General features: G+C 39.3%; 1 protein-coding gene across 1 annotated transcript in view; it reads right to left on the reverse strand.

Annotated features, from left to right (window-relative positions):
* Positions 1–467: 467 nt before the first annotated feature.
* The window catches only part of LOC117990275 (ras-specific guanine nucleotide-releasing factor 1-like), a 64,026-nt gene continuing 38,690 nt past the window's right edge, over positions 468–25,803 (reverse strand). Inside the window, exons 9-34 of the mRNA XM_069504213.1 lie at positions 25,489–25,546; positions 25,050–25,221; positions 24,478–24,671; positions 23,922–24,047; positions 23,329–23,431; positions 22,711–22,899; positions 22,218–22,319; positions 21,822–22,073; positions 21,293–21,475; positions 20,845–20,907; positions 20,692–20,759; positions 20,182–20,254; positions 19,631–19,917; positions 18,824–18,996; positions 17,772–17,874; positions 16,818–16,888; positions 15,379–15,399; positions 11,695–11,844; positions 11,005–11,203; positions 9,534–9,631; positions 8,778–8,911; positions 7,740–7,888; positions 7,044–7,123; positions 5,731–5,848; positions 2,887–2,955; positions 468–1,578 (exon numbers count right to left, since the gene is read on the reverse strand). Of these exons, the coding sequence (XP_069360314.1) occupies positions 1,369–1,578; positions 2,887–2,955; positions 5,731–5,848; positions 7,044–7,123; positions 7,740–7,888; positions 8,778–8,911; positions 9,534–9,631; positions 11,005–11,203; positions 11,695–11,844; positions 15,379–15,399; positions 16,818–16,888; positions 17,772–17,874; positions 18,824–18,996; positions 19,631–19,917; positions 20,182–20,254; positions 20,692–20,759; positions 20,845–20,907; positions 21,293–21,475; positions 21,822–22,073; positions 22,218–22,319; positions 22,711–22,899; positions 23,329–23,431; positions 23,922–24,047; positions 24,478–24,671; positions 25,050–25,221; positions 25,489–25,546 (3,445 nt within the window). The 3' untranslated portion in view covers positions 468–1,368. The remainder of the gene's footprint in view (positions 1,579–2,886; positions 2,956–5,730; positions 5,849–7,043; positions 7,124–7,739; positions 7,889–8,777; positions 8,912–9,533; positions 9,632–11,004; positions 11,204–11,694; positions 11,845–15,378; positions 15,400–16,817; positions 16,889–17,771; positions 17,875–18,823; positions 18,997–19,630; positions 19,918–20,181; positions 20,255–20,691; positions 20,760–20,844; positions 20,908–21,292; positions 21,476–21,821; positions 22,074–22,217; positions 22,320–22,710; positions 22,900–23,328; positions 23,432–23,921; positions 24,048–24,477; positions 24,672–25,049; positions 25,222–25,488; positions 25,547–25,803) is intronic.

Consider the following 25,803-nt stretch of genomic DNA (forward strand, 5'->3'; position numbering starts at 1 on the left):
ACATATTTCCAAAACAAAAACTGACAAAAGGTCTTTATTTGTCAGATAAAGTTTCTTTTCTGTGCTGTGTGCTATATTATTTTAAAAAAATCTTGGAGTATTAACAGGCCAACTTAAAACCGCGCCGAACCTTTTATTTTAGAAATGTCTAATATTTATTAGTGGTTTTTCGTATTAGTATGTAGCAGTTATTTGAATGTTTATTATAATTATTGACACTACCTGCAGTCTATTTCTCCTAATATTTTCCTAATCCTAAGGTTGCCTGGTAGAGATCGCTAATAAGCGATAAGGCTGCCTTTTGTATCCTACTTGTGTCTGTGTGTTCTGTTCTTGTATCGTTATTTTCCTTCTTGTGGTGAGACAAATAAAGTGAATAATAATAATAAAAAGTTTATTTGGCAGTTGTGAAACAGGCTCTTAAGCCTTTTAATTTTTTATAAAATAAAATGAACAGGGTTCAAATACTTATGACATATAGTTTCATTCCAATATACGATATATATATATATAACAATCACATAATAATTATTAATGATTATTTTTTAATTATTAAACATCAAAACCATTTTTATGCTCAGTAGACCATAGACACTCAAAGAGAGACATTTATTTCACTAACATTAGATCCTAACTATATATAATACATTTTTAATATAGGTACGTAATTGATAAAATACTGATTCTTCATTAATATTACTGAGTTTGAAAAGAGCTGTTTTTCAGCTAAGATTTAAAGACTCATAAGACATAAATAATATCACAGCCAATAAAATAAATGTTTATTAAATAATTTATATTCTTTTAATTTAAAATTATTATTTTTCGTTATAAATTTGTATTTATTCCGAATTGATAAAATTATTACAAATCGAATCATATAAATAATTGAATATAGGAGTTTTTATTTTATTTTGTAAAGATTCTAACATAAAATTGTCAAAATATGATTCAAAACAATTTTAAAGGCATTTTAATCTATACATACATTATACATACATATAAACAAACTTCAAGGTTTAATAATAATACTGATACCTTTATAGTATAAACATATTTCTCGGGATACGGCAAGGTTTTAAAATGTTTATAATAGCAAAATTGACTTAGAGCATAATTCAAAAATATTTGATAGGATGTGTAATAAAATTGAATCGGACTAAGGGGGAAAAAGACAAATCTCTAAATTATTTTTCAATTCCACAAAGAAAAAACGATAATAGGTCTTACGTAATTCTCTTATATCACTGATATATCTGATAGTGTGAATAAATTAATGTAAATTGATCAGTTTAACTCACTTCTGTTTTAATAACTAAAAAATTAAAACAATAATAAAAGAAAGTTGAAAATGAGGGGTTAAGGCGTTTAACGGTCACCACGTAGAGGAGCAAGCGGCGCAAGCGCAGCCAGTGAGGCACGGCGTCGTCGCTGCGCGGTCGGAGAAGCTGGTGACGCGGGGGTGCCAGGGAGACCCCCGGCGGAGCCCCGCGCCGCACGGGGCTCCAACTCAAGGGACAGGGTATATTGACGCTCTTCGTTTATTATTAGCGATCGGTCCAGGAGAAATTCACAGACCTGAAATTTAGTGTATTTACATTCAGATTCATCGTAATGAGGGTTTTTAGAAATGGCGGACACGAGGTAGCATTACTGAGACGTCAGCAGCTGCGCGATTGCGGTAGAATGACAGCTACAATATCACAATCGCAATCACTGATCGTTGGTTGACACTCGCTCACTATTGGCTACAATTTATTGTTGCAACAAGCATACCATAAATTCAGCGAATCACAGCAATTGCGATTGTAATAATGATTGATGCAGGTTTTACGGAATCAACCAGCTGGTGTGTAATGATAACTTGTAAAACAACAGAAATACCTTACTTTGATTAGGTGAACTTAAGCCGATTTTTCTATACGAGTATGTGCTGTATTAATTCTTACTACTTTTTCAAAACCCATTCATTCATACATACGTTCATCAATAATATTTTGCCACTTACTAGGTTTTGATTTTGGTGTAACCGTTAGTGTCCAATGTATTGAGACGACCACATATCGATACTTTTTATTAGAATTATCTAGATGATTTGTTATACAGCTGGTGGCTGGTGAAACCATAAATAGTGATAATCTAGTGGTTAGGACGTCGTCCTCCTATTCGGGAGGTCGGGAGTTCGATCCTAGGCACGTACCTTTAACTTTTCAGAGTTACTTGCGTTATAAACTACTAGATGATGCCCGCGACTTCGTCTGCGTAGATTTAGGTTTTATAAAAATCCCGTGGGAACTCTTTAATTTTCCGGGATAAAAGTAGCCTATGCCCTTCCCCGGGATGTAACCTAACTCTGTACCAGATCAAAATCTGTTGAACTGTTGGGCCGTGAAAAGCTAGCAGACAAACAGACAGACACACTTTCGCATTTATAATACTAGTACCTATGGATATGGATTAAAATATCACTAATAGCTTTAATGATGAAGGAAAACATCGTAAGAAAAACTGCATGCATGAGAGTTCTCCGTAATATTTTCAAAAGTGTATAATATAGTCGGCTGTATGAGAACCAAGGTCATTGACATAGCCCAAACTATTAGCATGCTGAAGTGGCAGTGGGCAGGTCATGCCTGTCGTAGAGGCGATGGCCGTTGGAGCCGGAAAGTCCTTGAGTGGAGACCGCGTTTAAGCAAGCGTAGTGTGGGACGCCCTCTAGCACGATGGACCGACGATATAAAGAGGCTGGCGGGAAGTGGCTGGATGAGAAAGGCTGAGGACCGGGTGTGGTGGCGCTCTTTAGGGAAGGCCTATGTCCAACAGTGGACGTCCACAGGCTGATGATGATGATGATGATGATCATGAATTATTAATCTAACGACTTACTTTTGGTATGTGATCAATTTTGTATGGAGTCTGTTGGAAGTTTCTAATTTCACGGATCACATGAGCTATCTGAAACACACAGAATACACACTTGTTTGATAAATCTACACTTCTACACTAATATTATAAAGAGGAAAACTTTGTTTGTTTGTTTGTTTGTTTGTTTGTTTGTTTGTTTGTTTGTTTGTTTGTTTGTACTGAATAGGCTCAAAAACTACTGGACCGATTTTAAAAATTCTTTCACCATTCGAAAGCTACATTATCCACGAGTAACATAGGCTATATTTTATTTTGGAAAAAAATAGGGTTCCGTAAGATATTTGGGTTTTTCGGACACAAGGTGTAAAAAATCAACCAGAAAAGTTACTTATTTTGCGTACGCTGCCTAAACTATAAAAGATAGAACCATAAAATGTTCTAATTAATTGTAGATCTTATAAATATCTACAAAAAAGTCCGCGACACACTATACCCATCTATGTCGAGTGAGGCACAGCAACCATTTTTTTATTTAAAAATCTTGAATTTTTTTGGACTACATTTAAACGCGTTTATTTTACTCATGCTATTAATCCTTATCAAAATAAATGATTTCATCACTAAGAACAGTTTATGGAGATAATATTTGGTCTTTGAATGATTAAAATTGGACGTTTGGTTTTGAAGTTATGGCGAAATTAAAATATTACGATTTCTGCTGCACGGCCCGTTGTATTATTATTATATAAAGAGGTAATGTCGTTAAGTTTGTTTGTAGGGGGTAATCTTTAGAACTACTGAACCGATTTTAAAAATTCTTTCACCAGTAGAAAGCTACATTATTCCTGAGTGACATAGGCTATACGGGATCTTTAAAAACCTAAATCTACGCGGGCGAAGCCGCGGGGATCAGCTAGTCATAATGTAACATGGTAATCAGTAGGTACCCTTATTATAAATGCGAAAGTGTGTTTGTTTGTTGGTTTATTGGTTTGTTGGTTTGTCCTTCAATCACGTCGCAACGGTGCAACGGATTGACGTGATTTTTTGCATGGGTATAGATAAAGACCTGCAGAGTGACATAGGCTACAATTTATCCCGGAAAATAAAAGAGTTCCCACGGGATTTTGTAAAAAGCCTAATTTCACGCAGACGAAGTCGCGGGCATCAGCTAGTACATAATAATGATCAATACACCGAAATTTGTTTTGTCGTCATTACTAGAAGTTAGACTTTAAAATGACATAATTTAATTATACCGTGAATCTTAAGCTACTTTAATTTTGAACGCAGCTGGCATCTTGTTACAAGGAAAAGCTTGCATTAAAATATTTGCGCCTTATTAGTTTTGTTCTCAGGTACTTAATTATTAGTTTTAGGTAGGAATCCCGTGGGAACTCTTTGATTTTCCGGTGTACGGGAGCGGTGTGCAGGCTCGACCGTACCAAAGGGGAGATCTCCCACCGAGCGGTTGGTTGTGCTCGGTAGCGCCAGCTGGGCCGACGGTTATGTCTTGAAACTTCTATATATAGTCCAGATTGCAGAAAACTCCGTTAGTGCGATTGCTATCGGCGGTACATTTGTTCGGGACTACGTCATCGATTGAACAGCGCCATCTAGTTTCTATTGTGGTAACCGCCACATCACTCCCCTCCGAGACGAACGCGTAGTGTGAAGCAGTGAAGAGAGGTGGCGTTGTAGCGTGAAGGCGTGTGAAGGAAGGGCAATGGCTGCTAACCAACCAGAGAAGCGGTAGACCAGGACGCTTGTAGCTGGTGATGGAGTGCAGGGCCATTGTGCCCCGAAGCTGTGGCTACATCCGTCTTACAGGCCTCGATGTGCTTGCTGTTGCTGCTTGTAGACTTGGAGTTTGGAGGAGACGTCGGGCTTGCGGTGTGTGATCCAAAGGTGTTGCGATGTATGCGATCACCCTTGATCACGTATGCGCCAGTGCGGAGTGCGGCGGTGTGCGGTTTATCTTCGATGACGTCGGCTGTTGTAGTGTGCGACCATTCTTGATTTCGTCGGTTGTTGAGGTGTGCGACCGTTCTTGATCACGTCGGGGTCACCAATGTACGGGAGCGGTGTGCAGGCTCGACCGTACCAAAGGGGAGATCTCCCACCGAGCGGTTGGTTGTGCTCGGTAGCGCCAGCTGGGCCGACGGTTATGTCTTGAAACTTCTATATATAGTCCAGATTGCAGAAAACTCCGTTAGTGCGATTGCTATCGGCGGTACATTTGTTCGGGACTACGTCATCGATTGAACAGCGCCATCTAGTTTCTATTGTGGTAACCGCCACACCGGGATAAAAAGTAGCCTGTCACTCTCCTATCTATACCCATGAAAAAAATCACGTTAATCCGTTGCACCGTTGAGACGTGATTGAAGGACAAACCAACAAACACACTTTCACATCCATTCTTCCATACTAATATTATAAATGCGATAGTGTGTCTGTCTGTCCGTTTGTCTGTCTGTCTGTCTCTCTGTCTGTCTGCTAGCCTTTCACGGCCCATTAACTCAACCGATTTTGACACAATTTGGTATAGCGATAGCTTGCATCCCGGGGCCGGACATAGGCTACTTTTATCCCGGAAAATCAAAGTGTTCCCATGGGATTTTTAAAAACCTAAAACCGCGCGGACGAAGTCGTGGGCATTATCTAGTTTTTAATAGGTGTATGGGTTTAATAAAACTTGCCATACTCCTTCCAGGTTAGCCCGCTCCCACCTTAGACTGCATCGTCACTTACTATCAGGTGAGATTGCAGTCAAGGGCTAACTTGTATCTGAATAAAAAAAATAATAATAAGGGTACTGATATAGCACGCGACAGGTTGAGATGGGTTGATGATACCACTTACCATCCTCATCTTGGAGAAGTTGAGGAGTGCGTCGGGAGTGTAGTTGGAGGTTCCCTCCTCGATGAACGAGAGGTCCGACAGGTACATGCCCAGGTACGGGATGCAGGGGGGGTCGCATCTAAACAGTGTGAAAACCTCTTTAGTAACGTCACGGTGGGATTTGAAACTCTGTGAAAATAAAAAAAAACTGACCAAGTACTCAAGTGTACTCAAAGTGACAAGTGTCAGACTCGCACACTGAAGGTTCCGTATTACAGTCGTATTTATTCGACATTTTGCAAGATAAAAAAACTATTTAGCATAAAAATAATGTAGTACGGAACCTTCGGTGCGCGAGTCTGACTCGCACTTTGCCGGTTTTTTGAATGGTGAAAATTTCAACTTTCTACCTATTACGGTTCACGAGATAGATACCGCTGTCAGACAGAGAGACGGACGGAGGGGCCGACGGAAAGCGGAGGCTTACAGCCTGTTCCCACTTGTTGGCCGTCAGGCCCGTATTTTAATCAGACGTTCCAGTGGCAGATTTTGACAATAAACCGGTTTCAGACAAGTGTGAATAGCTTCATATAAAATTGTGGCGGAACACGCAGGGTCGTGACATCATGTTTTTCCGCCGCGATTCGGCAGTAGTCGGTTTATTTATAGCTGAACGCCAGTATTTCGACACTCTCACGCCGGCATGGCAGGCCGCGCGCAACTCGCAAGCAAGAGCCACGGTCGATCGGGTTACGAACTGTTTATTAAGTACTAGCTGATGCCCGCGACTTCGTCTGCGCGGAATTAGGTTTTTTAAAAACCCCGTGGGAACTCTTTTATTTTCCGGGATAAAAAGTAGCCTATGTCACTCTGCAGGTCTTTATCTATACCCATGCAAAAAATCACGTCAATCCGTTGCACCGTTGCGACGTGATTGAAGGACAAACCAATAAACCAACAAACAAACACACTTTCGCATTTATAGTAAGGGTACTGATTACCTACGTATTTTTATAAGTTATAGCATTACCGAGTGTATGTGAATTAATAAAATATACTTATACATATATATATATAGGGAGATACATATATATACATAGGGGTGTTTAATTGATATACAAACAATATTCCCCTACAAAATGTTCTGCCACTGGAACATCCGATTAAAATCCGGGTCCGACAAACGACAAGTGGGAATGGGCTGTCAGTAATAGTCCCGCTGGCACCAATTATATTTAGGGTTCCAGATCGTTGGAATCCCTCGGGTACGGAACCCTAAAAATAAACATTGTAGGTAGGTAGCTAAGTGATGTATCATGTAACACGACGATTACCTGTGCAAAGCGTCTCTTAAAATCCTGAACCGACACTCGGAAGATATCAGCACTTGCAGTTTGTCCAGGGTCTGCTTACTCTGTAACGACAAAAATATTCCGACATTTTGCACGATAATTCAAAAACTATGATGCATAAAAATAAATAAAAATCTGTTTTAGAATGTACAGGTGAAGACCTTTTATATGATACCCCACTTGATATAGTTATCTTACTTCGAAAATTGAAAATACATACTAATTATTAGTTCATGACCATAATTTTTTTTGTGTGATGTAACCACAAATTTACGGTTTTCAGATTTTTCCCCGAATGTCAGCTATAAGACCTACCTACCTGCCAAATTTCATGATTCTAGGTCAACGGGAAGAACGTGCCCTGTAGGTTTCTTGACAGACCGACCGACAGACAGACAGACAACAAAGTGATCCTACAAGGGTTCCGTTTTTCCTTTTGAGGTACGGAACCCTAAAAAACGCGAAAAAAATATATAAAATTGTGTTTTGCCTGTATCGCGCACTCGACCGTCTCGCTTACTTTGCGATAATTTTATTTCTACCCACTTTGTTTTGTATAAAATCGCAGTGATGTGTGGATAAGATACCTACTGTTTATTTGTTAAATTTCTCATGTAAGTGAATTTAATTCTTAGTGAGAATAAAGTTCTTTAACCGTAAAATCTGGAGTAGACTTACAGTTTTGGACACTTTGTCCCAAGTCTTCTTGAGCCGGAACACGGAGGTATTGGCGAGCGCGGCGCACACTTGCAGCACGCCGTTGAAGTTGTGCAGACACCGCGCGATGTCCGCCACGGCCGCCCACTTCTCGATCGCTGCTGCGCGACCTGCAATATACAGAATATTTTTCTCTTTCTTTCTCTCTCTCTCTCTTTCTCCTTCTTTTTAGGGTTTCGTACCTCAAAAGGAAAAAACAGAACCACTTACTACTACTACTTATACTTCACTCTCTTCACTCACTCACTTTCACTCTCACCTTCACCCACTCACTCTCACTCACTTCACTCTGTTCACTTTGTTGTCTGTCTGTCGGTCTGTCAAGAAACCTAGAATCATGAGATTTGGCAGGTAGGTAGGTCTTATAGCAGACATTCGGGGAAAAATCTGAAAACCGTGAATTTGTGGTTACATCACGCAAAAAAAATTAAATTGCGGTCATGAACTAATAATTAGTATAATATTTTCAATTTTCGAAGTAAGATAACTATATCAAGTGGGGTGGCATATGAAAGGTCTTCACCTGTGCATTCTAAAACAGATTTTTATTTATTTTTAAGCATCATAGTTTTTGAATTATCGTGCAAAATGTGGAAAAATACGACTGTAGTACGGAACCCTCGTTGCGCGAGCCTGACTCGCACTTGACCGGTTTTTTCTATCTCTCACTCTCTGTCGTACTCGGTCTCTCTGTATCTGTTTCGTTATCACCATTGATGAGTTTCGAGGCCCCGACCATTAATCACATTAATGCAGTGAATCCGCATGGTTATGGTACACAGACTAAAGGAAAGATGCAGATAGATCGCTCATATTCATTAAATACAATCGAAATATTTTACTATTTCGATAAAAATATTTCTCTTCAATTCGTTCGAGTTTTAGTTTGATAAACCGGTAGAGATCTCTCTACAAGAAGTCCCTACAAGTCCCATATCGGTTGATAATGATGATGATGAATAGTTAATACATAAATAATAACTGTAGTAATTAATTTACCCAAAAGCGTGTATTTTTTGAGTATTTCCGATATAACGAGGTTAGAGATGTGGTTGAAGTGTGCCGTCATCATCAGGATGTGTGGTGCGCGCTCCGCTTTGTCGCCTTTCGTCCAGGCTTGGCCCAGGAACTCTCTGTTCAAGCATAATAAAAGATATTATGTTAGCACAAGTCAGAGTAACGTTTAGGAAGTTTATAAACAATGTAAATTGTTTATAGATGCACTATTATTATGTATTAAGAAGTAGACGGAATGACACACTTTTTAAACCTTCGTGGTTTTTTGCTGTGTCTAAATCGGATTTGTTAAACATTCTTTATGTTGGTAATTAAAAAAAAAAAGGTGTTTATACATGCTGAAATTGTAATGGTGGTTTTCCCAAAGCGAAATGATTTTGTCATGGTATTACAATCGATTGATAAATATATTATAATAATTTATTTATTATCATAGTGTACAAGTGGGTACGCAAACACAGGTGCAAGCTCTCTGTTGCCTCACTCTTATAATTGGATGGGACGGCAATCCGACACAACCGGAGGGAAACTTAAAGTAATTATTAATGTACTAGATGATGCCCGTGACTTCGTCCGCGTGGATTTAGATTTTTAAAAATCCCGTGGGAACTCTTTTCCCGGAATGCAAGCTATCTCTGTACCAAATTTCGTTAAAATCGGTTGAACGGATGGCCCGTGAAAAGCTAGCAGACAGACAGACACACTTTCGCATTTATAATATTAGTATGGATTACTCACTCGCTGTGGATAGAGCTGAAGATCTGATAATCCAAATAAGTCATTTGCTCGGCGATCTCTAGAGCTGACAGTGTTTCGGTGCTTTCTTTAGTGGGTACCTAAAATATTGCAAAACAAAGACATTTAATTCTAATATTAGTCATTTAACATGACTAATGGCACCGATTCTAAGCACAACCTAATTTTAGAGTATTCGCACCCTCTTCTTACTAATGTAATATGAAAAGGACAAAAGCAGTTTGACATTTCTAAATTAAATTTTTAGATGGTAAAACCCGTGTTTTAGCACGCACTCGCGAACCTACTGTTTAAATTTGTATTGTGCACTAAAATTTAGAGTCTTTAAATGTGAAAGTCATGTTCCGTTCCTTTTTTAGCATTAGTAAAAAGAAAAGGATGCAGATACTCTAAATTTAGTTTAGAGAGAGACTAGAGAATCGGGGCCAATTATTCCTTTAAAAAAAATTAAAATGGCTACTTAAATATTAATCTTTGCCTTTGGGAAAAAGGAAAAGAAGGAATCCTTCAAAAGAAAAGAAATAGTTCCAAGTTCAGAAATTTTAAAACAAGGTCTCCTCTCTATTTATCATTCTTCTTGTCATTTACTTCTGCTTTTGGAGGCTCCTATGGAAGATGACCCATAGTTCTTGAAATAGCCTATTTTAAGTTTCATCATCATCATCATGATCAACCCATCGCCGGCTCACTACAGAGCACGGGTCTCCTCTCAGAGTGAGAAGGGTTTTGGCCATAGTCTACCACGCTGGCCATGTGCGGATTGGTAGACTTTACACACCTTTGAGAACACTATGAAGAATTCTCAGGCATGCAGGTTTCCTCACGATGTTTTCCTTCACCGTCAAAGCTAGTGACATTAAATTATTTAAAACGCACATAACTCCGAAAAGTTAAAGGTGCGTGCCCGGGATCAAACCCCCGACCTCCGATTAGAAGGTGGACGTACTAACCACTAGGCTATCACAGCTTACCACAGGCTATATGTATAAAAGTACCTAAATTCTAGATCAGTAATGACTTTAGGCTAGGCTAAAAATAGAGAAGTATCACTCATCATCATCATCATCATCATCATCATCAACCGATAGACGTCCACAGCTGGACATAGGTCTCATGTAGGGACTTCCACACGCCACGTTCTTGCGCCACCTGAATTCAGCGGGTCCCTGCGACTCGTCTGATGTCGTCCGTCGACCTAGTGGGGGGTCTTACAACGCTGCGTTTTTCGGTGCGAGGTCGCCATTCCAGCACCTTGGGACCGCAACGTCTATCGGTTGTACGAACTATGTCCATTGCCACTTCAGTTTCGAAACCCGTTGAGCTATGTCGGTTACTCTAGTTCTCCTACGGATCTCCTCATTGCTGATTTGATCACGTAGAGAAACTCCCGTCGAAATATCACCCGGCATCTATAAAATAGTCGTCACATACTTAGTTCATGTTGTTCACTCACTCTTGGCGGCACAAACAAGGCTTTCAAATCCACAGCCCTATCTGGTGGTCGCTCCAGCAGTCGCAGCAGCTGTGACGCAGACTTGTTCTCAGCTGGAAGCAAGCCTGGACTGCTCTCGATCTCCTTCAGGAAGTCCATGGTGAGACCGCGGAGACGCTCGTCCGACCAGAAATCTGACGAGTGCTTGGAGATCCAATGCCTGATTTGGACAAAATTGTTAGGAAACCTTGACAAACGTTCAAACAATCCTCACATTCGAGTTCATAAAAGTTTTTACAAGTTTATGTCCGTGTTCAGCGGTTTGCAGTGCAAGGTTGATACATTAGAATTTTAAACAAATTCTATAGGTCCTCATATCTCCCACGAGTATCGCGCTACGAGACATAATATTTTTGGTACATATCTACATATCGGTCCAAAACTCAGCTTTCTGGAATGTTACTGACATCATCTACCTGATACCTTGCATTTTGTCTGGACCAGGCAGCGGATTCACAACTCAGTGTTCAACACTGAATAGTAGCCATAAGCCTCACTGAGCTCATTTAACCTGGGTTGGTTCTACATTGCTGCTTCACTGAGTGAAAAACAAATGTTTTTCGTAGAAAACGTTCAATGGATTAAATATAAATGTCAAATGAGTACGGTGGCTACAGTGTTGAAGAATCACCGGTAGGTACTAAAAGTTACCTTAGAACATTCAACACTCTCATAGTAGCAGCAGTTGATATAACCGAGTCCCGTCTTGCATGCGGTGGTGAGGTTGGTGGTGGAGACCTTGGGTTGGACGACGCTGAAGTAGCAACAGCGAAGGCGACCGCAGCCGTCGATGTACTGCTCCTACATAAAAACAGCTCGATATTGAGGATGCAACTTGCAAGACGCAAGATTTTTAAAAGGACCTGTATTAGAACGGTCCATTTATTAGGACTAAAGGAAAAAATAGACGGCAACCGGGCGCTAGAAAATCTAGTAGGTTTAAAAGGCAAGTGCCTATGCTACACCGTTAGGTTACAAGCTTGATAAATGCAGGTGATATAGTTTAATGTATTAGGTAGGACACATCAACAAATACATACAATATTGCACAAGAATGGCCGACTTTTGGAATATTTTTGATCTTGAAGTTACTTTATGGGTGATTAGTTACGTATAACAGTAGATACAGTACACTGTGTCTTGTCTACTTTACCCCAGCACAGTGTGTCTTGTGACTTGTCTAATGTCAAACGGGGATAAACTTCTCCACTCCTCTGTTGCCGTGCTTTGAGGGGTGGATAAGTTAATTTTATCTCCTGTCAGTGGATAAAATCGGGGGATAATTTTTTCATCTCAGGCCTATGCTAGCCGTGCAGAAGTTACGGTCCGCAGTCATGCTTCACTTTAATGAACACGTTTCGCGCCGTCTATTTTTTCCTTTGTTCCGTGTTTTTTTAGTTTTTGTTATTAAATTGTAAATGCTTTATTTTATTTCTTAATTTAAGTAATACAAGGACTAGTTAACGTAACAATTTGGAAACATGACATGAATAAAATAAGTAGATAATGCATGCATAGAAAATGGTAAGTGGGTACCTAGCCTAGGTACCATAGAAGAAAGTGAGAAAGAAAGAAGTTTAAATCGCAGAAGAATTATTAATGATTGTGATTCTGATGATTGTCATAACTGAGGTAAATTTGTATATAGTTACTTATGTGAAATTTGTGAATATTTAAGTATGATTTTGATTTTAATTTTACGACTTTCTTTCTTGTTGTTCTTTTACGATAGGTAAATTGAAATAGTTCTAATGTTTTCTAACACAAATTTTACTAGTGAATAGCTAGGTATAGAATATTGTAAATATTGCAGATTTCCGTACATTATATTTATGTACATACCAGTGGCGAAGGGTGAAAATCTGATAAAGGGAAGCCGGAAACGTACTTACCTACAAGAATATCAGCTGTTCGATTTTTGTTTTCAAAACTTAATTTAGAAAAATTACTATCGTTACGTAACAAGAAATCTGTTAAACAACAATCTATGTGAATTAAGGCCATATCTGATTTTGGCTTACCAAACTGAATCAAAATTACCGTGAACTTACACTTATAAGTTATTAATCACATCCCCAATTTATTATATCAAAATAAAACACCACTAACAACTTTAAAAACAAACAAGCATGGCCGCTTCACAAAAACGAAATATGTATCAATATCAAATAACCCTTCAAAATACAAAATACTCAAAATAGTAGCATGTACCTGTTAAAACAATACTATTAATATAATTTTTAATTTGGAGGTATTATAGGGTAACTCGGATCCAACCGAGTTATTTACGTCAAATTTGTCTGACCTGTCAGAGTTCCAAATTCGTATTCGCTACTGGGCCAGATTAAATTGGTGTGCTCTTTATTAGTCGACCGTAGAGCGAGACAGACCTAGTTCGCTCATTTCGCTTTCGCTAGGGAAATGAAAGAGATAAATACTAAGCAAAAATCTAACTAGGGAATCCGATATTTTACGGCTTGTAAGGTGTAGGACGTAGGTGTATGTTACTTACATTAGCTGTTATGTTTTTAACTTAAATTAGTACTTAATAACAAAAGAAAAATTAGCATTTGTGACGATCGAACCTTTGTATTTACGAACGTATTACGGAATTTATGTGAATAGTACCTACTTACGCTATATTATGCCAATTCTTAAAGGGAAGCCGATAGGAATCGTGTTATATTGACTCTTCGCCGCTGGTACATACTTAATTAGATGCTCCCATGACTTAATCTGCGTGGATTTAGGTTTTTTACAAATCCCGTGGAAACTCTGATTTTCCGGGATAAAAAGTATCCTAAGTCCATCACCTGGATACAAGCTATCCTCGTACAAAATTTTTATTAAAAGACAAACAGTCACACTTACGCATTTATTATATTAGGTTGGATTCCGTTAGTATATCTACCTACTCTACAGAATTAATAAAAAAAATCTAATTATTAATATTCTGCCTAGTTATAATAAAGCGGTAAATAATGAAAATAATTAATTAGCCATACCTATTATAAAATTTTGACTAAGTACCTACCTACTTAGGTAAAATTCTAATGGCACAAAAGTGTAAAGGACAAAATTTTGTGGACTAAAAACAATTCAATTAAGTTTTATTTTTATTTTTAAATGTTTTAATAGAAGTGTCTATCCCTTTTCAATTCCTAATACATAATAAACGACCCAAATATTCAATTAAGTAGGTCATGTACTTAAATCATTTTGTAAAACAACTTCAGATTAATTGAATTAATTTTATATCTAACACAATAAAAACATGTATACACAAAAAAAAACACTACTTGGTTCGGGCCATAAAGTTTTTAACTGAAGATTTAATTATTTGGGGGTTTCGATTTGGTTTTTGGAGGTTTTTGGATTCTTATCGAGCGGAGAACACTGGCAGGTTTTCAGTAAAATGCTATGGACCTATATTAACATCAAAACATGTTGAGGGAAATGCTGAGTTTCTACTAGGGATATCTACGTGGAATACGTAGCGAAAAATGTGTGAAAAATCTCGAAAATATAGTATCGCTTCAATTTCATAGTAAGGCTCATTTTCAGCGCAAAGTCTGAGCCTGTCCGTTTAGCGATGCGCGGAGGTTTTTAGTAAACCAATAAGATTATTGATAGATGACGTGATATTTATGAACACAATGGCCTGATTGGTCGAAGAATATGCTTCACAATTATTTTCTGCTCCACACAAATAGATGTAGGCATAAGTGGTATTATTTCGACATTTTGCACGATAATTCAAAAACTATGATGCATAAAAATAAATAAAAATCTGTTGTAGAATGCACAGGTGAAGACGTTTCATATGATACCCCACTTGATATAGTTACTAATATTACTTCGAAAATTGAAAATACTGAACTTTAGTTCATGACCACAATTTAATTTTTTTGCGTGGTGTAGGTAACCACAAATTCACCATTTTCAGATTTTCCCCATAATGTCTAGTATAAGACCTACCTACCTGCCAAAATGATCAACATGAAGTACCCTGAAGGTTTCTTGACAAACAGACAGGCAGACAGACAGACAGACAGACAGACAGACCGACAGACAGACAACAAAGTGATCCTGTAAGGGTTCCGTTTTTCCTTTTGAGGTACGGAACCCTAAAAACCACTGTTAGTAGGTTTCTCACACAATAATGTCACTTTACGTCACTAAACACTATAACAGTCGTACACTATTCACGGGGTAGGTGTATGATAGGGGTAATAAGAGAAAAATTACAAAATACTCTAGAAGCGAATGTTTTCCAAGACCCTCTACTCAACTCTACAGAGTGTCGTCTACTTTTTACCTCAGACGTGGACTCACCACAACAGGTCATTTCCAAAGCTGTTAAATTTTCAAAAAATATGAATAACATCGACATGACGGCCATTTACAATGATGCGGTCTAGGGTGAATCTCATGTAGAATACACAGGGGTCCATTACACGACAGGTCCTACATCAGCGCTTTGCTTTAACCAAGACTGATGGAGCACAGAATTATCCAGATATTTGTCATCTAATTATATAAAAGGAAAATGTGACTGACTGACTGATCTATCAACGCACAGCTCAAACTACTGGACGGATCGGGCTGAAATTTGGCATGCAGATAGGTATTATGACGTAGACATCCGCTAAGAAAGGATTTTTGAAAATCCAACCCCTAAGGATGATCCGTCCAGTCGTTTGAGCTGTGTGTTGAAAGATCAGTCAGTCAGTCAGCTTTTCCTTTTATACCGGGTGTAACCAGAACGCTAGCAAAAAGTTAAAACACAATCCAATACCAATAACCATTTGCCTAATATTGTAGTTTTAGTGATTTAGTATTTTTCAAACCCGCAATGTATAGCGTGCAAAACTCGGGTCAATGCCCCACCTACTCCGAGTGGTCTATTTACGCAACGTAGGTACTGATTGATCTGTTTAATTCCAACCATCTCCGCTAGGTTACTTGTCACTCATCAGTCACAGTCTTAGATTAAATCCCTGAATCTAAGGTCACACTCACAGTAGCGGCTGTGGCAAAATTGACACCAAAACTTATCGTCTAATGGACCAAGAGATTAAACCAAGATCAAATTGAAACTAGAACAGTAAAAACAGAATGATTCAATAATGATCCAAGTATGTACCTATGTAAAAGTTTGAACATTAATGTTTGAGAAATGGATCATCGTGCAAAAGCTGACAATCTCAAAATTGATACAGATACTCGAGATCACAGATTGAAGTATATAAACAGTACGCGGCCAAAAGTGATGAACATCGATCTGAAGGAGATAGCAGATTTGTAGAGCACTGTCTCGGTCGTCGAGTCCGACAAAACGTCATATGGGTATGAGTGACGGAGACAACGCTCTACAAAGCTGAAATGTCATTCTAAAGGCCGATGTTCATCACTTTCGGCCGCGTACTGTAGAACAGTAAAAACAGAATGATTCAATAAAGATCCAAGTATGTATGTAAACAGTTTGAACATTAATGTTTGAGAAATGGATCATCGTGAAAAAGCTGACAATCTCAAAATTGATAAAGATATTCGAGATCACAGATTGAAAGTATTAATAAAAAAACATACAGTTGAATTGAGAACCTCCTCCTTTTTTTGAAGTCGGTTAATAAGTTCATGCGACAACATCGATAAGTTTAATGAACCCGTTTTGTGCTATAATAGTTAACGTAATGATTACATCGTTGAGTTGAGAAAATATGAGATTGAATGTAATTAATCAATAATCAGAATGAAACAAATCATAATACCTGCGGTGAGATTGACGAAACGAAGTTATGACGACCCCAGCTCTGGGTTGGTTAGTCTCACGACGGTAGTTCTACAAGAATTACGAGGATTTTGTAGCCAAATGAACGTAACTAACAGCTATTAATACTTCTTATTGATCCAATAGCCAAAACAAGTGATTCAGTAGCTGATTCTGTTGATTCTGATACCTACACAATCTTTAAATTAAAGTAATTTGACAAAAATCTAGAGCTACCTTTTTCCGTCGGAAGTATTATAAAAGGGCTAGCGATTTTAGACCCGTCATTTTAGTTTAGTTTAGAGATTGTGTGCAACAGCCACACTGGCACCGATTCCGTTGTCTTTCTCTAAACTAAATTTAGAGTATCTGCATCCTTTTCTTTTTAACAATGCTAAAAAAGGACAGAATATGAACTTTACATTTAAAGACGCTAAATTTTAGTGCACGCTACAAATTTAAACAGTAGGCTCGCGACTGTGCGCTAAAATCACGGGCTTTACCATCTAAAAATTAAATTTAAAACTGTCAAACTGCGTCTGTCCTTTTCATATTACATTAGTAAAAAGAGGATGCGAATACTCTAAAATTAGGTTGTGCTCAGAATCAGTACCAATGTCCATTTAAGTATATTAATGTACTAACAAATAAGATATGGTTGTATCAACACTATTTATGTCTAACTTCACCAAGCAAATTAATCATGCTTTAGTTAGAAAATCGGGTATGTCATCTGCCAAAAAAGGGATAGCACTACAATTGTTTAACTAAACGGGGGTTTTATTTAAATGCTTAGTGAAATTGGGCCATAAAATATCATGAAGCTTCTAAGTTCTAGCTCCAGCTATTTTAGTTGGATCTAATATGTCCCCGCGTAAGCTTATGAACTGCTCTTAGCTCTTGAGATTAGAAACGTGATAACTAAAGGAAAAGCTATTGATGATAATACTGTTACCTGCATTTGTGAAACTTGAGACGTGACAGAAGTGCGGGGCTCGGAGCCGCCCCAGTAGCGCCGACGCTCGCTGTTGATTGATGCATTGGTGTAACGCCTTTCGCTAAATGTAAAAAATGCTTAATTTAAAAATTATCATAGATGCCCCTCCCAGCAGCTGTGATAGGAAGAGATGAATAAATTTCATTTTCATTTCATGAATCACTACCCATATATAAATGCGAAAGTGTGTTTGTTTGTTGGTTTATTGGTTTGTCCTTCAATCAGCAGTATCGGAGGCGCGTCGAGGTTCAGTTCCCTCTTTAGCCAAGACGGCTTCCCTCGCACCCTCAGAGCATCTACGGGCCTCAGCCGCGGCACCCGCTGACGGTTGCAGGCGGCGGAGACTCTCAGACATTGTATGGACGTGCTTGACATTTTATGCGTTTAAACTTACATACCTGACAGAACGTCTAGGGAGCGATCTAGCAGCAGTATCGGAGGCACGTCGAGGTTCAGTTCCCTCTTTAGCCAAGACGGCTTCCCTCGCACCCTCAGAGCATCTACGGGCCTCAGCCGCGGCACCCGCTGACGGTTGCAGGCGGCGGAGACTCTCAGACATTGAATGGACGCGCTTGACATTGTATGCGTTTAAACTTACATACCTGACAGAACGTCTAGGGAGCGATCTAGCAGCAGTATCGGAGGCGCGTCGAGGTTCAGTTCCCTCTTTAGCCAAGGCGGCTTCCCTCGCACCCTCAGAGCATCTACGGGCCTCAGCCGCGGCACCCGCTGACGGTTGCAGGCGGCGGAGACTCTCAGACATTGTATGGACGCGCTTGACATTGTATGCGTTTAAACTTACATACCTGACAGAACGTCTAGGTAGCGATCTAGCAGCAGTATCGGAGGCGCGTCGAGGTTCAGTTCCCTCTTTAGCCAAGGCGGCTTCCCTCGCACCCTCAGAGCATCTACGGGCCTCAGCCGCGGCTCCCGCTGACGGTTGCAGGCGGCGGAGACTCTCAGACATTGAATGGACGCGCTTGACATTGTATGCGTTTAAACTTACATACCTGACAGAACGTCTAGGGAGCGATCTAGCAGCAGTATCGGAGGCGCGTCGAGGTTCAGTTCCCTCTTTAGCCAAGGCGGCTTCCCTCGCACCCTCAGAGCATCTACGGGCCTCAGCCGCGGCACCCGCCGACGGCTGCAGGCGGCGTGGACTCTCAGACATTGTACGGACTCGCTAGATGTATGAAAATAATGGGTTTAGCATAAAATTTCTTTAAAGAAAAGTTGTGAAAATTACATTGCTACTCTCTCAATAGTTGTGATTGGCTGAATTTATGGTACTTATGCATTTTAGAGTTTAGACAACAATGGTGAAAGCGGTGAGAGACCGTCAGCAAAATATAGGTGATAGCAATCGTCACACAACTACAAAACTATGACGGAAGGCCATCATATTATGTGAAGATAGAATCGGAAACTACTTAAGCTAAAGTAAATTAAGCAGGTAACGTTGAAAAAGCGTTTAAGAAATATTTCCTGTGTTTGGACAACAGTTGACCCAAGGTTTTAAAGAAGACATTTTAAATAAAAATAAAATAACAAATAGATTGAAAGTTTAGAGAGTGTAGTAATAAGTACCTAATTATATAACAATATTACAATTAAAAAAGTAAAAGCTACAAGTGATAATAATGAATGATATACCACATAAGAAATTAATATAGACTAAAAAGTATGTTAATAAGTCAGTAAAATTACTAAAAACAAATCTAAATAAACTCACAATATCAAGCAAGGTTAAATTCCAGAAATCAAGAAACGGATTGATGAATTTGGTTCGGGAGGATATCTAAAAAATGTTCACTAACATTACATACCTCCGAAAACCGTTGTGATATTTTAAATTTATCGTCGATTTTATACTTATTCTTTTCTTGCTCTTCCTCCTTGTACTTGATATCTTCGTCGCTCTGATCTACCATTTCAATGCTTTCGTCCTTCATCATGGTAGCGGCCGCCATATTGTTGTCCTTAGTTGGAGATCCTCCATCTTTCTGAGATGGTGGCTTTGATATACTGTCGACTGGACTCGTTTTCTTTGGAGTGCCGACTAGAGTCACTGAACTCACTGCACTAGGTGACGATGGTTGAGTACCTGTAGGTCGATTAAAGCCCTCAGTCGACTTGATTTCTTTCGACATCTTGAACAATGATTTATCGTCGTACTTATTTCAACAAATTAACATTAAACAATATTGAACTATAAGTACGCATAAACTTTTCTCTTGAATCACTCTATCTATTGACAAAATGCGCATTAAAATCCGTTGCGTATTTGAAAGATCTAAATATATAAAGAGAAAGATGGCGGGAAGCGACTTTATTTTACATGAACAAGTGTTACCTATTAATTTATTACCTTTCAATGTCTCGTTGCTTGATGATGTCGCCATTATTGTTGGTATTTGTAGATGACTGTTGTCATCTTCTGCCTATAAATTAAGAAGTATAATATTATTATTAATTTCACTTTCATCATCATCGCGTGATCTCTTCGAAACGAGGTTTGACGGTCATCATACGAAAAGCTTCTGGATCTAAAGCCGCCTCTTTTAATTTCGGGTAACGAAACCCTCCCAACCCCTTATATTATTATCGTCCAACCATTTGCGTCTTTGGCGATCCCTTAGAGCCCTTTGGCCTTCAATTCTTCCTTCCAAATTAGTCTTGGGAATGAGAATTTCACTTTACCTTTTTATTTTGAAACATTTGTTGCACCTACTTATTAATTTTATACGCCCTTCTAATTAAATTTCTTTTCTTCATGTCGGTAAGTTTGGCTTAAAATTATCAGAGTCATTAGATAAATTCCATTAATTTAATCAATCCTAGTCGTTGAGTGATTTCCAAAAATAATATTGTTTCTTACCTTGCTGACCGCTGAAGTGCGACGTGAAGGTGCCATCAAATACGGAGATAGCTTATCTTCTTCTTCGCCTAAAAGCAATTTTATTATCTTTATTTTCTCTTTTTATTAATGAGGATCAATCTTTTTTGGTAAACATTATCAGTGGATACTTACTCTTTCTTGAATTCTTCCAAAATCGTGACTGCCAATCACGTTCGCTGAGTTCTGAACCATAACCTGAAACAAAACCTAAAATTCCAATGTCATGGTATCTCGATTATGGGTTATAAAAATCAGCCATGCCTTTCAACAATAGATTAAGAGAGTCCAAAAACAATAGTTAGCGGGCTTTAAAACATTTTAGCTTTCTTTGAAATTGGTCTTATTTCAATACTTTTTTGGAGAATCAATTCAGGCAACGGAAAATTAATCTTCACAATCGGCATATCGTGATTGGAATAGCTATATAATTCTTTTCTCAGGAATGCCCAGAGCACTTAGTTCAAATCAAAACTTTATACAAGTGCTCCATGGATACGCTGAAAACTCGCTGAACAGAAGTTAAAATTTTGGCTTTGGACTAAGCACTCTCAATTTTCATTATTTTTAAGGAATTTCATACCAGAAACAGTGCTAGCGGCGCTAGTCTTCCGCGTAGCATCAGCCGGTGTTGCCAACTCCATGTCTTGCTGCGACTGCTCGTAGTACACCTGCTTCAGAGCCTCCAGTACTGTGACGCCGTCAGTGAACACGCGGTACGTCAGCAGAAACGTGTTCAGGAAATCCACTGATAGGAAGCGAAGATCTGGTAGAGAGAATAAAAGTTATTGACAGACCAATTAGACCATACATAGTGGGAAATCAAATGTTAGTGAAGTAAGGTGCACTGAAGAATTTGTCTGATTTGGGGTTATATACGTAAGGGTTCTGAAAATTCTGAAGTATATCTTAAATAGGCAGCAGCAATAAGAGATTCAAGGGATGACGCAAAACTTAATAAAGTGAGAACCTGAAGATGATATCGGGAACTGTCTGGATGTCAAAAAGTAGAAGACTGCGTTGCGTTTAGTAGTGCGGTTTCCACAGTGTTGACATTATAATGGATAAGATAAATCTCTTAAAGAAGCAGTAGGCCAATTATAAAAACTTACCTGTCAATCTCTGCAAAAGCCTTTGCGGGGTAGCAGACCGAATTTGCGGCACTTTGCAAGAGTTCAAGGTCCTGCTGAAGCGTATATCCACATCATCAGTAAATAGGGCTCTGTCTGAGCGGCAAGCGGGAAGGCTAGCTGATGCAGCGCCGCAGGAGCCACAGGCGCGAAGGAGTTCTGTCAAGGCAGCACTTTCCATGCACTGTGCTAGCTCGCTCGTCCATGCTGCCTTTTCTTCGAGTGTTGCAGCGACTAGATTGACGTAGAAAGCATTTTTGTTTCATTATCGATTCAATTAATCGTATTTTTGACTGACTTCACAGAAGGGAGAGTTCAGTGCGATTTTGTTATCTTAAACTCTTCTACTTATTATAAAATATGTTTACGAGGACATACCTAAATGTGCACAGATCTGTTCGCCTTTGACTTCAACGAGTATCTTGAAATCCTTCCCTTGATAAATATCACCTCCAGGCGAGGAACACACTGATGTGCTATCTGCAAAAGTTACCGTCAAATCATTCACTAATCAAATCACGGGGTCCGCCAAGGAAGTATTATTTTTCCAGCCCTATTCAACTATTATGTAAATTACACTACGGAGAAAATAGTTTGCTAAAAGACATAAATAATTACAGAGCTGGTATATCTATTAATGAAATTAACTACAATTAAGTATGTGGAAAATAACTAAGAGCTGTAATGTCTTTCTTCATTAGCCTTTTTGCTATCTTAAAACTTAAAACAACAGAAGTTGCATTGCTTAGACAAGATGTCAAGTCCTTACGAGCATGAACCAGCTACTTTAAATTTTGTTTTTGGAATCAATAAAATGTAACAATAATCTAGAAGTAATCTAGAATTTAACAGTCAAATATATTTATCCTACCATCATCATCATGATTAGACGGATCTTCAATAAGCAGGGCGTCATGTAAGGGCAGTCTTCCATGTGGTGGTAAATGCAAGCGTCCTCCGGTTGCCCGAGTGGTCAGCAGCAGGTGGTTGCTGAATATGAACGCCTGCCGAGCTTGCAATGATGCACGACGCCCTTTACCAACTACTTGAGACAGTGTGCCTGAGAAGAAATTATTTCTCATTAAAACTGAAAAAGAACTTTCAATTTTCCTAATTTTGAATGCAAACGGGTTCTTACATTTTAACTGCATTTTATTTTCAATGTAAAAGAAACCACACCTAAAAAGACCTTCGCTGGGATTTTTTAAATTGAAAACACCGTACAATTGTACACGTTTCAACAACAACTGTACAAAGTTTCAACTTAATCGATGAACGATACGTGAAAAAATAATATGGGTGTTACTAAAACTGTGTTTTCTTGATAACCAAAGGTGCTTACTCTTTGCGCGAAAAATAAGCCCTTGTAAGAATTATTATCAGTCTTCGGTTAAAATTCTTTCGGAAAATCGTATCAGTATGATACTAAGTACAAGTAAGTACCCACCTACTTATTAAAAGGTTTTTTTTGTCATTTTTTAAATTTTACCTTGCCTTATGAAGACTTGGTTGACATCAAGAAGGATGTCGCACCCTTCGATGATCATTCGCTCCACTGCCAAGTTCTTCCTCAGATTTTCTGTCTCGCTCACCTATAGAAACAAACTATCATCTGTCAAATTGTTTTGATAATAAATTATTGACGTAGTTTTGTTTTACTTTGTATATTACACTAGCTTATGCTCGCGACTTCGTCCGCGTGGACTACAAAATTTCAAAACCCTATTTCACCCCCTTAGGAGTTGAATTTTCAAAAATCCTTTCTTAGCGGATGCCTACGTCATAATAGCTATCTGCATGCCAAATTTCAGCCCGATCCGTCCAGTAGTTTGAGCTGTGCGTTGATAGATCAGTCAGTCAGTCAGTCAGTCAGTCATTCAGTCAGTCAGTCAGTCAGTCACCTTTTCCTTTTATATATATAGATAGAAGATGACAGGTCGAGATCGTAAGTGGGATATGAGTTGGGGGGACGCCCCGCACAACGCACGTCATTCGCGCTATCCCGCACCGAGTTAGCGCAGGGGGTGTGCTGGGCATCCCCACCCTGATTGCCATATCGACCTGTTGCGTAGTATACGTCACCTCATCATGCATCTGTCGAGACAGTTCTTCGAGTTGTGCTCTAGCGTGCTGCAGGCTGCGACGCTCCACGTGGTCGTGTGGTGTGTGCGCTAACAACTCATGCAGAGTGATGATGTAGCGCGGTATCTGACAGACAGTTAATACAATTAAAACACAGGTATAGTCCGCGACACGTTGCGATGGCAATCGGAGAATGAGACGCTCCGCACACCTGCACGTCACCCACGCTCGCTTGCACCGGGTTAGGGTGGGGTTGCTGTGCGGGTGTGCCGTTCCCTCCTCGATGGCCATTTCAAACTGTCGTGTACTATAGGTACGTATATGTGTGAGTGATATAAAACCAACGTGTTTTTCAGAAGAGGGTAGATCGGTACTGCCCATGACAGCTCGTACTTCACGTCTCGCAGCACTGCAGTCCCGTCGTGACCACCTCTCATGCAACCGAGTAGAATTAATCGTGGAATGTACACGTTTTATACAATACAATAATTTGGAAATAAGCTTAAAATAAAATCATTTATGAAAAATATACTCTATGGATGTAAATAAGGCGTACCTGATGCATAGGATAAGTGAGGAAGGTCTCGAGCGAGCGGCCCTGGCAAGCGGACTTGCTCTCCAGGCGCGCCAGCAGCTGCGTGAAGGGCTGGCTCTGCTTGCACTCGGTGAGCACCTGCAGCGAGTAGTGGTGGTTGCGAACGTACTCCTGGTAGATCGTCAGCATCGGCAGCAGCATGTCGAATAGGTCTCCTGTACGAACCAGTTTCTAAGTATAGTGGTTTTACTATCATAACTATTTTATATGCTCGCGACTTTGTCCGCGTGAACTACACAAATTTCATACCCTTATTTCTCCCCCTTAGGGGTTGGATTTTTGGAATTTCCAAAAATCCTTTCTTAGCTGATGCCTACGTCGTAATAGCTAGGTATCTGCATGCCAAACTTCAGCCCGATCCGTCCAGTAGTATGAGCTGTGTGTTGATAGATCAGTCATTCTACACTTTAGGAAATGGTATTTCCTAGATTGCTTCAATTCTGATCTGGTGAACGATAGAAACCCTAACTGACTGGTACAGCTATATACTTAATAGGTGTTTGACTGTCACTTGAAATAAGTGATGATTTTACCTAAGACAAGTGTAGGCCAGGACTCCATCCGCGAGGTTAGGCCCTTGAAGAATATCTGATGCAGGAACAGCACCGTCTCGCTGTTCAGGAAGATGGAGTTGACGTCTTCATGCGTGCACGGCGGCTTCTTTGAGCTGGCTGCCATTTTGAATGGCCGGAGGAAACATGTCACCTAGCAGGAAGATTTCGTTAGTGGTTATAATTCAAGTTGATTGTACTTTGAGTAATACAACATTATTGTGAGCCTGACTTTGCCACTGCAGCCAATCTCAGCGCATTTAACTCTTTTTTCCGTGACCCACATTTTTTAAAGAATATTAATAGCTACGTCAAAATGACTAATTAGAAAATTTAAACAACAGAATAGTCGCCTGGAGGCGACTATTCTGTTGTTTAAATTTTCTAATTTGATACATCTAAAAACCTTCCAAAAACTTACCAAAATTTCCATTTGCTCCAAATATTCCTCTTCAGCTTCTACCATTTTGAAAACAAGGCTGAAAAGAAATTCCTATATTTGTAAAAGTTACAAAGCAAGAAGGCAAATTTATTATTATAAATAAGGTAAAGTAAATTTTAAGTAAAGGTACATTTGAGGAGATCCGTAGGAGAACTAGAGTAACCGACATACCTTAACGGGTTGCGAAGCTGAAGTGGCAATGGGCAGGGTACATAGTTCGTAAAACAGATAGACGTTGGGGCCCCATCCCAAGGTACTGGAATGGTGACCTCGCACCGGAAGACTAGGTGGACG

The sequence above is a fragment of the Maniola hyperantus genome, chromosome 17, assembly GCF_902806685.2.
Source record: "Maniola hyperantus chromosome 17, iAphHyp1.2, whole genome shotgun sequence".
Classification (NCBI taxonomy): domain Eukaryota; kingdom Metazoa; phylum Arthropoda; class Insecta; order Lepidoptera; family Nymphalidae; genus Maniola; species Maniola hyperantus.